The sequence below is a fragment of the Tupaia chinensis genome, unplaced genomic scaffold, assembly GCF_000334495.1.
Source record: "Tupaia chinensis unplaced genomic scaffold, TupChi_1.0 Scaffold144982_1, whole genome shotgun sequence".
NCBI classification, from domain to species: Eukaryota; Metazoa; Chordata; class Mammalia; order Scandentia; family Tupaiidae; genus Tupaia; species Tupaia belangeri.
The window spans coordinates 1704760-1719704 of NW_006204841.1; the positions used below are offsets into that span (position 1 = coordinate 1704760).

At 47.2% G+C, this 14945-nt stretch overlaps 1 protein-coding gene across 1 annotated transcript in view; it reads right to left on the minus strand.

The window, feature by feature from the left end:
- The window catches only part of IGFBP7 (insulin like growth factor binding protein 7), a gene marked incomplete at its 5' end in the record, with an annotated part of 94052 nt that extends 79107 nt beyond the window's left edge, over window positions 1-14945 (minus strand). Inside the window, 1 exon segment of the mRNA XM_006167714.3 lies at window positions 14837-14945. Coding sequence (XP_006167776.2) covers window positions 14837-14945 — 109 coding nt within the window.

The following is a 14945-nucleotide window of genomic DNA, read 5'->3' on the forward strand; positions in this document are numbered from 1 at the left end:
AAGCCACCAGGTCCAGGACTTGAACCATGGTCGGCCGTGTGGGAGTCCAGCACCCCAACCACCTTGCCACTTCACTTGCCGGCCCCCAAATTGGCCCATCTTTATATAATTATACGTAGGTAATGAGGCACCGCAATGGCACTTGCAGTCATTTCAGAATAATGGTTCTTAACTTGGGCTAGATATTCAATCATCTGGAAAGTTCTTCAAGTCCTGCCGCCCAGATCACATCCAAACTAATTAAATCAGCGTCCTGAAGAAGCCAGGATTTGTAAGGTCCTGGAGGTGACTCTGAGGAACAGGGACGTGGAACAGGGACAGTTGGTAGTCCCGGCGTTGTGGCAGTTTTCCTCCAAACTGCTGATGCTGGTGGTGTCTGAACAGTTTTCCAGTTCCGTGGACTCCCTCTGCATTCCTGTATTCCTCCTGCCCTCCAGCCATGCCGGCAGGTGGACATCATCACCCACCTCGCCTACACACGCAAAGAACCAGCGTTAAGCGAGCACCTTCCTGAGTCCAAATACGTGAGGGCTTCGACAAGTTCATGGCAACACGGAATTGAAGTGCGAGTTTATTTTGGTGCCAAAAAGCAAAACAAAGCAAGGGCTGCCCTCACAGCCTAGAGGTTAAAGGAGCCGGATCTCAGTGCTGCAGTCTGAATGTGGATCCCAGCAGCTTGAAAAACAAGCTGGGTGCCTGTGTAAACGTGCCCAAATCCCAACAGGATGGGGAGGAGACGGGATGGTGGTGTGACCCTTCCCCCTTGGGAAGTGCTTTCTCCCTGCCTTCTGTCTCTCTCTGGTGAGTTTAAGTACTCTCTGGCAAGTAAAAAAATCAGAAATCCATGCACAGGTTTTTCATAATACACATTCTTTATGAAGTTTTTGTCCATTTAGATGAAATGTTTGGATTTTCCAAACCAGTTCCCGCTAAGTTGGGGCTACATGTATAAGAGAAACATACACCTGTGACTGCACTAACAGACTTTATTCTTTTCACCAATAAAACTCAAAAAGCCAAAGATAATAGCCATTATTTACCTAATGGGCACTAATTATACTTCTTTTCTGCCAAACTCTGTGATTTTAGTTCACATTCCTCTATGGAGCCAATATTTCTTTTTTTCTGTAAGTGAGCCAACCAACTAAAATCACTGAGCATTTTCCACGTGCAAAATACTGGCTGGACATTCCAGGAAGCACAGACGGATAACTACTGAATGTGAGTGACCAGTGAATCCAAAATGACTCTGCACCTAAGAGGTGGTTTAGAAAGTGACGTGTGAGACACCGAGCTTGAAGACCGAAACAGTCCACGCTACAAAATAAGCTACCCTCTGGCCGGCATCCCGTGGCGTCCCAGCTGGTTCCCATATAGACTGGCTGCATCTGAACTCTGTGATCTCTCAAGGAGAGAGGTAGGACTTTCTGTTCTAGAATCCTTACAGAGTCAGAAAAGGAGCAAGATGGAAGTTTCCAAGGATTGATTTCTAAGAACATTATCCTGCCATGTTGTTTGCACAGGGTCTAAACACGTGTCAGGTCCAACCTGGGGATCCATGAAGCAGTTTTATGTTTGGACGGGTCAAAGTAGGACATCACCATTTCACAATCGAGGCCTTACAAACTAACATATGCTAGGTTTTATAATGCTAATAACAACAAAGATGGAAATGAAACATCATTTATTGAGACCTCATCGGGTACCAAGGACCGCAGTTTTCCATGTATTCTTTCACTTAACTCCCCCTAAACACAAAGTGGCAGGCATGATTATTCCGCCTGTTTTGTAGGTAAGAAAACTACAGATGAAGGGAGTTAGGGTTGGACAAGGAGTTAAGAGTCAGAGGGGGGACTTGACCCAAGCAGTCTGAGTTCAAAGTTTGCCTCCTTAGCCACTCTGCTCTATTTCTTTTCACATACCTGTCAAGTCTTGGCTGCTGGGTGATGAGCGCAAAGGGCTGAAGGAACTGGTCAGGACACGCAGGGGGTCAGCCTTGAAGGCCGGTCAAGCCCATGGTCGCCACGGAGCTACAACTGTCTCTACTACCCCTTGGGTTGATGCTGAGAGGGGTGATAGGTTTGGGACTGACGTACAAAATGGATTAGGGTCCTAATGATTCTGCAAAAACTTATCCCAAGGGAGCGTGAAGGGAAGAAGGAATGACCGTCTTCCTGAATGACGAGGACTACTAAGGTGGCTGCTTTTCAGAGGTGACATGCCAAGTCTCTGTTGATGGCTTTGATGGAGGGTGTCAGGTGCAGCTCATGAGTCTGGGGATGGAGTTGGGGGAGTGGATGAACAAAGCTCACCACTTTTTAAAAAAGTTTGCCATAGTAAATGGGCACTCACCAGACAGAGAGAGAGAGAGAGAGAGAGAGAGAGAGAGAGAACGCACCACTTGAGGCATGACTATGGTGCAATCTGTTCTCCTCCATTCTCCTCCTGGGATTTTGGATCTGCAAACACACACCCCCAATGTGTTTCTCAAGCTGCTGGGTCTGGGACATGAACAGCACAATTGACCATGTAGGATCCAGCTACCTCAACCACCAAACCACCAGCTAGCCCAAGCTCACCATTTCTTTTTTTGGAGAGGTTTTTGGTATAGGGTGCATGTGCTTGCCAGAAAGACAGAGAGAGACAGAGAGACAGAAAGCCAGAAATTCCCCTCCCCCCTCCAGAGGGGTTGGCCACGCCACAATCCCTTCTCCTCATTCTCCTCTCAGGATCTTGGGAACGCACACACACACACCCAGCATGAGTTTAAGCCACCGGGTCTGGGACTTGAACCACGGTCAACTACATGGGAGGCCAGCAACACAGTCATTACGCCAACTGCTGGTATCACCCAAGCTCACCATTTCTAAAGTTGTTGGCTATGCTCTGTACCTACGGGAAGGGCCGGGAGTGGAGACAGAAAGCCACATTTTTGTGAGCTCAGTAGAAAAAAGGGGCAGCATGCAATCGGCCAGGCAGGACGGATGAAGAGAGGCCTCGGATGATGGTACAAGAGGAGGAAGGAATGAGGGAGGGGGCCGCTAAGCTGCCACTGCACAGCTGGGTCTGGAACAGACCTGCCCTGCCGGTTATCTTCTAGTGAAGGCAAAGGCCTGGCGGTGCAGAAAGAGCAGAGTCTGCTCAGCTTGTCCTCCTGTTCCAAGGCTCTGATCTGACACACACCTGAGCAGAGAGGGGCCCCTGGCTCCGAAGCCCTGGCCTGTCAAATCGCTGGCAGCGTCTTGATCTCTGTCCCATTCTGCCCTCTCCAGCTGGGCAAGCATCTCTAATAAGCGGACACTCGGCATGGAACCTCACTGCCTCTAACTCAGAGCAGCACTGCTGGGTAAGCATTTAATTCGCCATCCAAGGCACGATGGCTTCCTGAGGGTGTCCTTTGGAAGCCAGGACTGCAGCGTAATTGCTGCAGCTGCTGTTGAAATTCACTTTGTGATTTCTGTTCCGTGAGCACAAAGTTCCGAAAGCTCCCACGGAGTAAGAGAGCAGCCTCTGCATTCTGTGGGCTGGGGCTCTCCTGACAAATTCCACAAGCCTCGTTTCTGTGTGGTCTCTTTCAGAACCTTCTGAATGCTTCAGGAGATCTCTTTCTTGATACATTTTTCTCCCTTGCTTGGGGTTAGGCCAGAAGACAGCAGAACAGATGTCAGATCTGAAGCTTTTCCAATCAACCACGTGACCGCTGGCCTGGCCCGTTATTCTGTGCCGATGTAAATGAAATGCCTTTGAGCCTTCTCACTCAGGGAAAAAGACAAGGCTCTAAAACACTGGAGACATCCTTGCCTTCAAGGAAAACCACATGAAAGAACAGGGTGATTGGAGTCAGCTGTATGTCTGCCTGCTAGAATAGTAAAAGTGCTCTTTACTCCTGTCTCAGAAAGTCGAAATGGATTATGCTTAATTGAGTTTTCCAACTCCTACAAGATTTCTGTCTTCTGCAAGTTGTCATCTGGCAGATAAAAAATATGCTTCGATTCCTAAAATGCAAATTACTTCACGAGAGTAAATCCTATAATGGACCAGAGATTAGATGTAGAGTAAATATTATTATTTAAGCTGGGAGAACTGGGAGTAGAACAGTGCTAGGGTCAAGGTCACCACTCCAAGTTAAAACCTCAGGTGACAGTGAACACTCCAGCCCGCTAACAGTTGTATCTGATTTTCTCCTCTACCCTCCTGAGTCACCAGAAAGGCCTGGAAAATGACCAAGCAGCAAACCTTATGCTCCTGGAGATCTAACTTGGGCAAAGAGTCATGCCAGTGATCCTTTGGAAGCCTCCTGACTGCACCTGAGCAGATGGGCCCCGAGATTCTAATGTGGCCCTGGAAGGACTGATGTTACACGGTCCCAGGGAGCTGGTAGAAAGGTATGCCAACTTGAGCTCCCTCAGAGATAGCCATTCACTTAAGAAATACTGTCTCTCACTGAAGACGACTTTTTATTTTATTTTATTTTGGCCATAAGGCACGTATACTTGCTGGAGAGAGGCAGAGAGAAACAGAGAAGGGAAATGAAAAATCACCTCCCAGGGAGATGGCCATGCAGCAATCCCTTCTCCTCCATTCTCCTGGGATTTGGGGCATGCACACACATACACCTGGTGTGAGTTTCCAGATGCCAGATCTGGGACTCATCCTGTGGTCAGACATGTGGGATTCTAGTGCCTTAATCACTATGCCACTTGCTGGCTCCCTGAATATGACTTTTTAAAAAAAGATTTATTTATTTATTTATTTATTATTATTTTTTTCAATTTGCTATAGGGCACATGCATGAGACAGAGTGAGCGAGAAAGCAAGAAAGCAAGACGCCAGGTCCAGGACTCAAACTGTGATTGGCCAGGTGGGAGTCCAGCACCTTAACCACCATGCCACCTGCTGGCCCAACATTTAATGTAAAGTTTTTTTTTTTTTAATGTTTATTTATTTCATCCATATGAGGGGGAGAGAGAGAGAGAAGTACCCCCAAGAGGATCCTCATGGCACGATCCAGCATCGGCCAGCCCTGACCACAGGCACATGTGTACAACGGGCGTGTTCAAGACAACCCTGAGATGTGAACCCAGGACCTTTCCATACGGGTCCAACATCACAGAGCATTGTGTTACTGCTGTCTCTCTGGCCCCTGATATGACATTTCTTATAAGACAAAGCACGTATAAGACAAAAAGCCAATTAAACTCGGACATACACTTTGTTGCCACACAGAATTTTAATTTTATGCATATTAAGCTCTTATAGACCTACTTAGACATGCAGGTACCATTTATCTCCCTTGATACATTTAAAAAATAAGCAAAATAAATTCACCAAGGTATCCCAAACATTTTCTCACACTCAAGGGGTTGACTCTTCTGAATCACTTCTGTCCTAAACTTTTTCATTTTGAAATAATTCCGGGTTTGCAGAAGGAAAAGACAGCACAGAACGCTGACGCTGCTGGTTGAAGGGACAGACTGTGAACAGAAAGGCGGTAGCAGAGCACCTGGATTTAAATGCCAGAGCTGCTGTTTATCGGCTGTGTGCTGTCTGATGGCAGAGCCTTTGTTTGGAATCTGGGATAATGATTTCCCTTACTCCAGAGTTGTCCTGAGTTGCCAACGAGAGGCCCTTGGTAAACTGCGGAGTTCTGTAAAGCAGCCGTCCCCAACCTTTTCGTTAGCAGGGACTGGTTTCATGGAAGACAGATTTTCCACGGACCATGGGGCCAGGGTATGGTGTATGATGATTTAAGCTTATTACATTTATTGTGCATTTTATTCCCATGATTCTTACACTGTAATACACAATGCACTAGCTCTACGACTCACTGTAATGCAGAATCAGTGGGGCCCTGAGCTTCTCTTCCTGCAACCAGAATGCAACTGCATTCGAAGTCAGACTGGATTTGTTGTCGAAGTGCATACTGGGATTTTCCACGTTTTGGTGTCAGAGCCTAATGATAAGACAGGGGGCGGGGCTTGGGTGGTAACTAAGGCTGCGGAGTGGCTGTAAACGTGGATGAAGCTTCACCTGCTATGTGGCTACCCTGGGGGCTGGAGACCCCTGCTGTAAAGTACTAGACAAATGTCAGTTATCTTGATGACTCAGTGCAAGGCATGACACCACTATGTCCTCGCCCCCAAGGGGTTGACAGCCCAGTTAATAATTCTTTACAGTTATCTGGTGCTGTGCAATTGACATGGTGCTTTCATATTTGCTACGTACTTGACCCTCCTCCATAACCCTGGGACGCAGGTAGCTAATATACCTTTGTTGACTGTATACACTATCCTGAAGCTTAGAGGGTGCTGCCTCGCCACAGTGGTTGACTTTGCTCAGGTTGGCTTGTCCTTGGCCTCATCAATACCCACTCTAAACACTTTCACTCACAACACTGTCTACTGGGAACCAGCAATTAGCGTAATGGCTATGTCGCTGGACTCCCACGTAGTCGACCGCGGTTTGCGTCCCGGACCCGGTGGCTTAAAACTCACGCCGGGCATGTGTGCATGCATGCCCAAGATCCCGAGAGGAGAATGGAGGAGAAGGGATTGCGGCGTGACCATCCCCCCTAGGGGGTGATTTCTCGCTTTCTGTCTCTTTCTGTCTGTCTGGCGAGCGCACGCGCCCTAGAGCGAAACCTCTCCAAAAAACAAACAAAAAAACAAACAAAAAAAACACTGTCTACTATGAATGGGGCTTTGTTGACACTGGGTTACTCGGTTTGTTTTACCTGGTCTGAACCTCTCTTATTTTCCAGATAACTGTGGCCTGCTTTGGGAGCCTGTGGCCCCTCCCTGGCTCTCCTACTGTCCTTCTCCCTGGTGTTGCTCTGCTTGGAGAGACACTAAGGGAGCTGTGCGTGGAGGTAGGGTGGTTACTGTTAGCTCTGGCTTTAATTGCTGTCACCCTGTTTTCCTCTGTATAATGGTAAAGGCAATTCAACAAAGTAGATTTCTCAAAGGTCATGTCATGTTGCCATTAATTTAACATGGGATAAAACAGAGTTCGACTATTAAACACATGGATTTGAAGTAAAAAATAAACAGTATTGGGTTAGCCAGGTGGCGTGGTAGTTGAGGCAGATGGATTCAACATAGCCAAGTCCACAGTTCAAGTCCTGGACCTGGCAACTTGAGGAGAACATGCAACATATATGCATGGGTGCCCCAAATCTCAAAAGGATAATAGAGGAGAAGGAATTTCAGCATGGGTATCTCCCTTGGGGGGGCATGATTTCTCATTTTCTATTTTTCTCCAGCGAGCACACACACACACACCCTAAAGCAAAACAAAACAAAAACCAGTATTTTTCTCACATTATCAACCTGGCTTTCTTTCAAACTCCTCACGTTCTCTCTGACGCCTAGTGGTGGAAAGGGGGTAGTCTTGATTGACCTAGAAAATGCACCTAGAACACTCTGGGGGAAGCTTTCCTGGGACATTTGAGCTCCCCACTGTACCCCTGTAAAGGAAATCTCTAAAACTGCCTAAAATAAGCAAGCCTACTAACATAGACACCTAAGTCTCCTCCCATTTCAATGCTTTCGAACCATGCCACTTCTAAATTTAAAAAGAAGTTACACTTTCTAATTCCCTAGCCTAAAAATTCTTCTGACAGTAACTCAGGATTTCCTTTCTGGCAGCTCCTAATAAGATGTTATTTGTTTTATAACCGAGAACACAGATGAGGTCAGATTATTTGTGGGGTGGCTTGAGGTAAAGGAAGTACCATACTCTGATCCACTTGGGATGGAGTTAGAATAAGGGCAGGCTGGCTGGCCTTGGACACTCTCCAAGGGTGTTTGGTCATTAAACTATCTCACAGGGAGCCTTATAAGGCAGTTTCTTCTAGAAGGCAAGACGACAGCGGACTCTGAGGCCGGGCTCCAGGGACAGGATGGAAATCCTATGAAAGGATGTTAATACATGTGTCTGCTCAGCTTAATCAAGTCCATCTCAGAGCTGCAGAGTGGAAAAGAACGAAAAGTAAAAAATAATCCCCAGTGTGGCTCCTTTGCATTTAGGTTCTTTCTCAGGTCTGCTGAAGAGATTCTCCTGTTGCCTCATGAACACGTTAGAGTATCCAACTGCTTTTAATGGAAAGTTCTCCCTGGTGCATAGTCTCAATGTGCCTGTGGCTGTTTGATTCCTGGCCTTTTCATTCTGTCTGCTGAAGAACTGCAGAACAGCCGGTCAGGCGCCTTCCATTTAATAACTAATTCCTGGCTGCGAAGAAACATTAACCTGTTCTTTGGATTCCTCTAAAAGAATTTTAAGTCCTTTAAGACCCTTCTTAAGGCTGCCCATTTTCTTTTCTAAAGCTTCTTTGGTTTTCCAAATCTTTCCTCAAATGCAGTGATTAAAACTGGACAAAGTGATAATAAAGAACCAGTGAGTCATTCAGCATTCTAGATGATTCTAGAATGCTCAAGATAGGCAACTGAAGCCAGAAAAAATGTAAAGCATTTCTACTGGGCTGGGGCAGACTCTTGAGGATATGACTTTTTGATCCGAGAGTGAAGAGAAGAATAAGGGAGACTTCAGGAGGAAGGGTCTCCTAAAATGAGCAGGTAATCCGGAGGCAGGACTGGCCAAAGGGCAAGTGACATAAGGGTGCTTTGTGAAGGTTCATCTCATAGAAAATGCTTGGGAAGGGCTTTTCACTCTCTCTCTCTCTCTTTTTTTTTTGAGAGGTTTTTGCTATAGGGCGTGTGTGTTCGCCAGAAAGACAGAGAGAGACAGAGAGACAGAAAGCAAGAAATCACCCCCCAGGGAGGATGGCCACGCTGCAATGCCTTCTCCATTCTCCTCTCAGTGTTTTGGGCACGCACTCACACACACCCAATATGAGTTTAAGCCACCAGGTCTGGGGCTCAAACCGCAGTCAACTACATGGGAGTCCAGCAACGTAGCCATTATGCTACCTGTTGGTCCTGGCTTTTCACTCTCAAGCAACAGCTTTCCATGGAGGAATCCAGACTTGACAATGCTTCTAAGATCTGAGAAAGAAACTTTATGAAGAAGGAGTATCTCTGGGTGTTACTATATTGTTTTCTTTTTTTCAGTTTCTTTGTTCCATGAGTAAGAAAGAGAGAGAAAGAAGGTACTCCCAACAGGGTCTTCACACCACACTCTATCGCCACCCTCAGCCTACCCCAGATCATGGGCACATGTGTTTGCGACATGTTCAGGGAGGTCTCTAGACTTGAACCGGGAACCTTCCCATGTAGATCAGTCACACAGAGTGCTGTGTTTTCCTGCTGCGCCTCATCAGAGCCCTGTTGTAACAGCTTTCTTATGGGAGTCTGATTGCTCTGCCCTGTTCATCCAAGGGAAACCAACAAAAACTTTCTACTGGGTCCTCGGAAAAGTCATGATACATTTTTGCATACAAAGACTTAGAAGAAGATGTCATGACTTTTCTGACAACACAATAAAAGTCTAAGCTCACTGCTATCACTCAATGTCTCCCACTGCTCTTGCACTGGTGTCTCAACTCCTTCCTGGGCCACTAAGCCCTCCACTTGGGCTCTGTTACGTGAGCAACTGCCACCTGTCTTCCACTCTGAAAGCTATTCCATCAGAGCATGTGTACTTGCGAGAGAGAGAGAGAGAGAGAGAGAGAGAGGAGATGCATAGAGAAATAAGGCAGGGTTGTACCCAAACCCTTTTTCCCCCACCTCGCTAACCTGTCAGAGTATCGGAAATGCACATACACACACACACACAGTCCTGGTATGTTTTCTTTCTTTTAGGTTTTTGCCATAGGGTACATGCACTCACAGGAGAGAGAGACAGAGAGACATTGAGAGGGAAAGTGAGAAATCACCCCCCTGGGGGGGGTGGTCACACTATAGTTCCATCTCTATTCTCCTCCTGGGATTTTGGGCATGTATGCACAAGTACCCCGTGTGATTTTCAAGCTGCCAGGTCTAGGACTCAAACTGTGGTCACCTGTGTGGGAGTCCAGCACCTTAACCACTACACCACTTGCTGGCCCCTCATGGTGTATTTTCAAGCCACTGATCGGCCATGTGAGATCCAGCTCCCAATGTATTGTGCTTAACCTTTGCCCTACGGGTCTGGCCCTCACTTCTTTTAACTGACAAGTAAAAATTGTATATATTTATACAAAACATGTACAACATGTTTTGATAAATGTGTACACTGTGGAATGGTTAATTCAGGCTTGTTAACATATGTCTCACTTCACATACCTATGGGGTCATCAGAAAAGGTTTTTTTTTTTTTTTTTTTGCATAGAGAAACAGAAAAATACGTCACTATTTTTTTGACGACCCAAAATTTTATTTGTTGCATCAAGAACATGTAAAATCTAATCTTCTGACAGTTTCCCAGAATACAACACACTGCTATTATTTCTAGTCCCCCATGACATACAATAGGTCTCTTTAACTTACTCTTCCTTACTGAGATGTGGTGGGTGTCCGTCGGCCAAGATCTCTCCAACCCTTTCGCCTGCCACCCTTGGATAACCATCATTCTACGCTCTGCTGATGAACTCAACATTTTTAAAAAATTTTTAAAAATTATTATTTATTTATTTATTCATTCATTAATTTTAAAAATTTGACTAGATAGAGACACACAGAAAGAGAGAGAGAGAGAGAGAGAGAGAGAGAGAGAGAGAGAAAGGGACAATGGAAGCCGCCCGGGGTGGCACTCAAACGGTCTGGGACTCAAACCGTGGTTAGCCATGGGGGGAGTGTCCAACACCTTAACCACCATGCCACCTGCTGGTCCCCAATGAACTCAACATTTTTAGCTTTCACACTTGAGTGGGGTCTCAGGGTACCTGTCTTCTGTGCCTGATGCCCTCTGAGTTCATCCAAGTTGTCACAAATAACAGGGTTTCCTTCTTTTTAAAGGCTGAATAGTAATTCCACTAGGGATGTACACCACATATTCCCTCATCTCCTATTAACCGAAGGGAGGCTGGTGCTGCAAATGACAGAATTTTCTTCTTTTTAAAATTTATTATTTTAAAAAATTTCTTTGATGAGAGAGGGAGACAGAGACAGAGAGACAAGCACCTTGGACAGCATTTCCTCTCTGTGATCCTGCCCCCAGCCCTAGCCAGCCTGGATCACAGAACTGGGGATATACCTGGTGTGCATACGAACAGGCTTTCCCATGAGCCTCAGCATCACAGACTCACAGAAAATGAGCCTAAAAATGAACTCCTTAAAGAGTGAATGTTTTTCTTTTCTTCTTTTTTTTTTTTTTTGCTATAGGGCGTGTGCGCTCGCCGGACAGACAGAGAGAGACATAGAGACAGAAAGCGAGAAATCATCCCCCAGGGGGGATGGCCACACCACAATCCCTTCTCCTCCATTCTCCTCTCGGGATCTTGGGCACGCACACACGCACACGCGCCCGGCGTGAGTTTTAAGCCACCGGGTCCGAGACGCGAACTGCAGTTGACTACATGGGAGTCTAGCGACATAGCCATTACGCTAACTGCTGGTTCCCAAACAAAAGGAATTTCTGAAAATCGAAATTCTTACTGAAGCTCTCTCCACTGACCATGACCAAGCACTTTCTTTTGCTCTGGACCTAATTCCCACCAGCAGGGGGATATAGAAATGTGGGAACTGGTGCGGAGGGACCATCTAATGTTGGTGCTCAGGAGAGCTGAGGCCACAAAGATGACTCAGGGTCACAAGTCTAGGTCCCTGGCCTTCACGAAGGGAGAAGATGCAATGAGAACGCAGCGAGACAGGCAGGTCCTCACCTGTCTTCAGAGGAGTGCGCTCGCCCTCAGGCACACCTCGGGGCTGGAGGAGACCCTGGTGCTCCTCTCTTCCAGCTCTCAGTCACGCTATTTGTTCCTGGTTCCTTCCATCTCAGCTCCTGGGCAAATCCATTTTAGCTACTTTGGTCCCTTGGTGTATCCATCTCTCCTCTCCCTCAGAATTATTATTATTATTATTATTTTAGAGGTGTTTGTTTTAGGGCAAGTGTGCTCTCCACACAGAGAGAGACAGAGACAGTGAAAAGGAAAGTGAGAAAATCACCCCCCAGGGGGGAGGGCCGTGCCACAATCCCGTGTCCTCCATTCTCCTCCTGGAGTGTTGGGCACACATGTGCATGCGCCAGGCATGAGTTTCAAATCACCAGGTCTGGACTCCAACTGCCGTCTGCCTCGTGGGAACCCAGCGATGTACCACTCCGCCATCTGCTGGCCCCCGAAATTATTTTTTTACTGGTGGAACCTGGGTCTCCTTTCTCAGCACTTTTAGGACCAAGTTCCAATTACCCCAAGGGGCATACACGCCTCTTCTCATTTTAACATCTCGGCCTCTTCTCTCCAACCTCCTTTACGCCCGGCCACATTCACTTATCAACACGCCACATTCCCACACGCCTCCATGCCTCCGTAGGCGCTGTGCTTTCTACCTGGGGTGACGCCTCTCCTCCACACACACCGGGTCTCACCATCCCTCATTTATCTTTCCCCCCTTTGGACTCCTCTCTGGCTTTCAGGGATTAGCTCTGTCACTTTCTCTATGGAAGCTCCCTGACTCTCCCCTGCCCCAGATTGGTGGCTTTGTTCTTCCAGGGCTCGGTGTGCACCCAGCCATTGTTCAAAAGGTATCTATTGCACACGTGCTGTGTACACATACACCAAAGGCATTCCGGCACAGCAGTGGCGACAGTGAGCTCAAGAACCAGACTCCCTGTGTGCGAGCCCGAACTCTGCCACTTACTAAGCTTTACTCCACCCTCTGCCCAGGGGTCTTCTCCCTTGTCAAATAGGAACTATAACCGAACTATCTCACAGGGCTCTGGGAGGGGTGGCCTGTCATGAGGGTTACAAACAGTAATTCAGCACCTGAGGAATATCAGGAGTTGTGGAAAAGGACTCTGGCTCTCACACTCTTTCCTAATGTCTCTGGCAATCTCTGTTATCTCTCAGCCCAGATTGGGAAGAAAAAGCTAATTTATGTCAGTCAAGCTTTCAGTGTCAGGTGCTATTTCTCCTAACACTTTTCCAGATATAAAGACTAGCCTTGGGACCAGCAGTCAGCGTAATGGCTATGTTGCTGGACTCCCACGTAGTTGGCCGCGGTTCGAGTCCCAGACCCGGTGGCTTAAACTCATACGTGCCCATGTGTGTGCGTGCCCAAGATCCCGCGAGGAGAATGGAGGAGAAGGGATTGCTGCGTGGCCATCCCCCCTGGGGGGTGATTTCTCACTTTCTGTCTCTCTGTCTGTCTGTCTGGTGCGCGCACGTGCCCTATAGCAAAAACCTCTCAAAAAAAAAAAAAAAAAAGACTAGCCTTGAGGCACTGTTTCTGGGTGTCAACACAGGGAGGAGACTGGTTTCCCTCACTGGCTTATCTCAACACATACAACACAATCATACCGTTTGCGTGTGTAGAGCTGTACATGGCAACAGAAAACAGGGTAAGCCAGTCTTTGGCTACAAGGGACAGCCACACTTCACACTCAGCAAGCTATTCTAATACTCTGCTCCAATCAGGTACGTAGCAGTGATTTTGAAAGGGGGGGGGACTGCCCATTAGACCACTTATAAGAAAAATCTCACTATTTGGAATGAATTCTCCAGCAATGCATTTCATGATGTGACTGTGAAGGGAGATCCAAAGAAATGAATGTGTGTTCTTGCTGGAAAAGCGCATGGATGATTTGGGGCGAGAACGGTCTAAGTTGAAGGTGGCGATACTATCAATAGCTCATAGTGAGTTACATGATTTAAGTCTTTCAATACTGAACTTTGAAATGGTAACATACAATCCATGAGTATAAGAACTTCTGAGAAAAGTTCTAAAGATAGAATTATTATTTGGAAATGTTGGAGGAAGTCTGAACTGTGTTAAAGCAGCACAGCTTCACTCTTCTCAGAAAACCCGCCTCCTCTCCCTTTTTCTACCCTGGCTGGGACCAGGAGAGCAGCTGCCAACGCTGGAGTTCTAACTTTCCCTTGAAACTACTGCTGATGGAAAATGTTACTGCAAGCATTAGAGTCTTTTTTTTGCAAGTCCGGACTCGATTTATTTTCCCATTTCGTGTGTGGCAAGCTTGGGCTTGAGAATACATGATCAGACACAATCTCAAAGGCATTCCCACCGACTACGGCATCCTGGGGACAAATTACACACACACAAAGGACAAGAAACAAAACCAGAATGGTCATAGGTTCACACATAAACGACGTCAGAAAAACAGTCTTCAAAGAAGTTGTATTTTATTTTTCCCACAAGTGATTAGCTAGCCAGATTCACCTTTTGAGAATCTGTCATTTCCAGGAAGTGAATTGTTTTCCTTACTGTTGAAGAATAGGAAATCCCTATGAAATTGGATTTTGGAAATTTTGACAATCTAGTCAATCAATTGACCGTGGGACCAACAACTTTTCCATGGAAAGTCCTTCCTCTGTATTTCACTGTCAAACTCCTTTCCTCATCTGTTGGCTTCACCCTCTCTCCCCACACTCAAGCCAAACTCTCTGGGTTCCCAAAAGAATGTGGGTGTGTGTGTGTGTGTGGGGGGGCAGCTCTCGCAAATCGACTTGCCAGCTGTCAGCACGAGTGGAGAAAGCTTTGGGGATGGCCAAGTCTGCGTTCTGGGAAAATGTTTCCTATCATATACACCCGGGCCTGCGACTTCTCACTTTCTTGGCGCACTCACAAAACTCTCAAAAATAAATCCATCAGAAAAAGAGAGGGGCGGCGGGGCCCCTTCCTCCCAGCACCCCGCGGCTGCCAGCTCCTCCCCTCCCGTCCGTCTCCCGAGATGCCCTCCAGAGGAGTCGCGCAGGGGTGGCGGGGACCGCGCTCGTGCCCACCTTGCTCGCAGGTGCCCTTGCTGACCTGGGTGATGGCCTTCTCGCCGCGGCTCTCGGCCGTCAGGCTGGCGGCGCGCAGCTGGCACCCGCTGGCGTAGGTGGTGCCGTC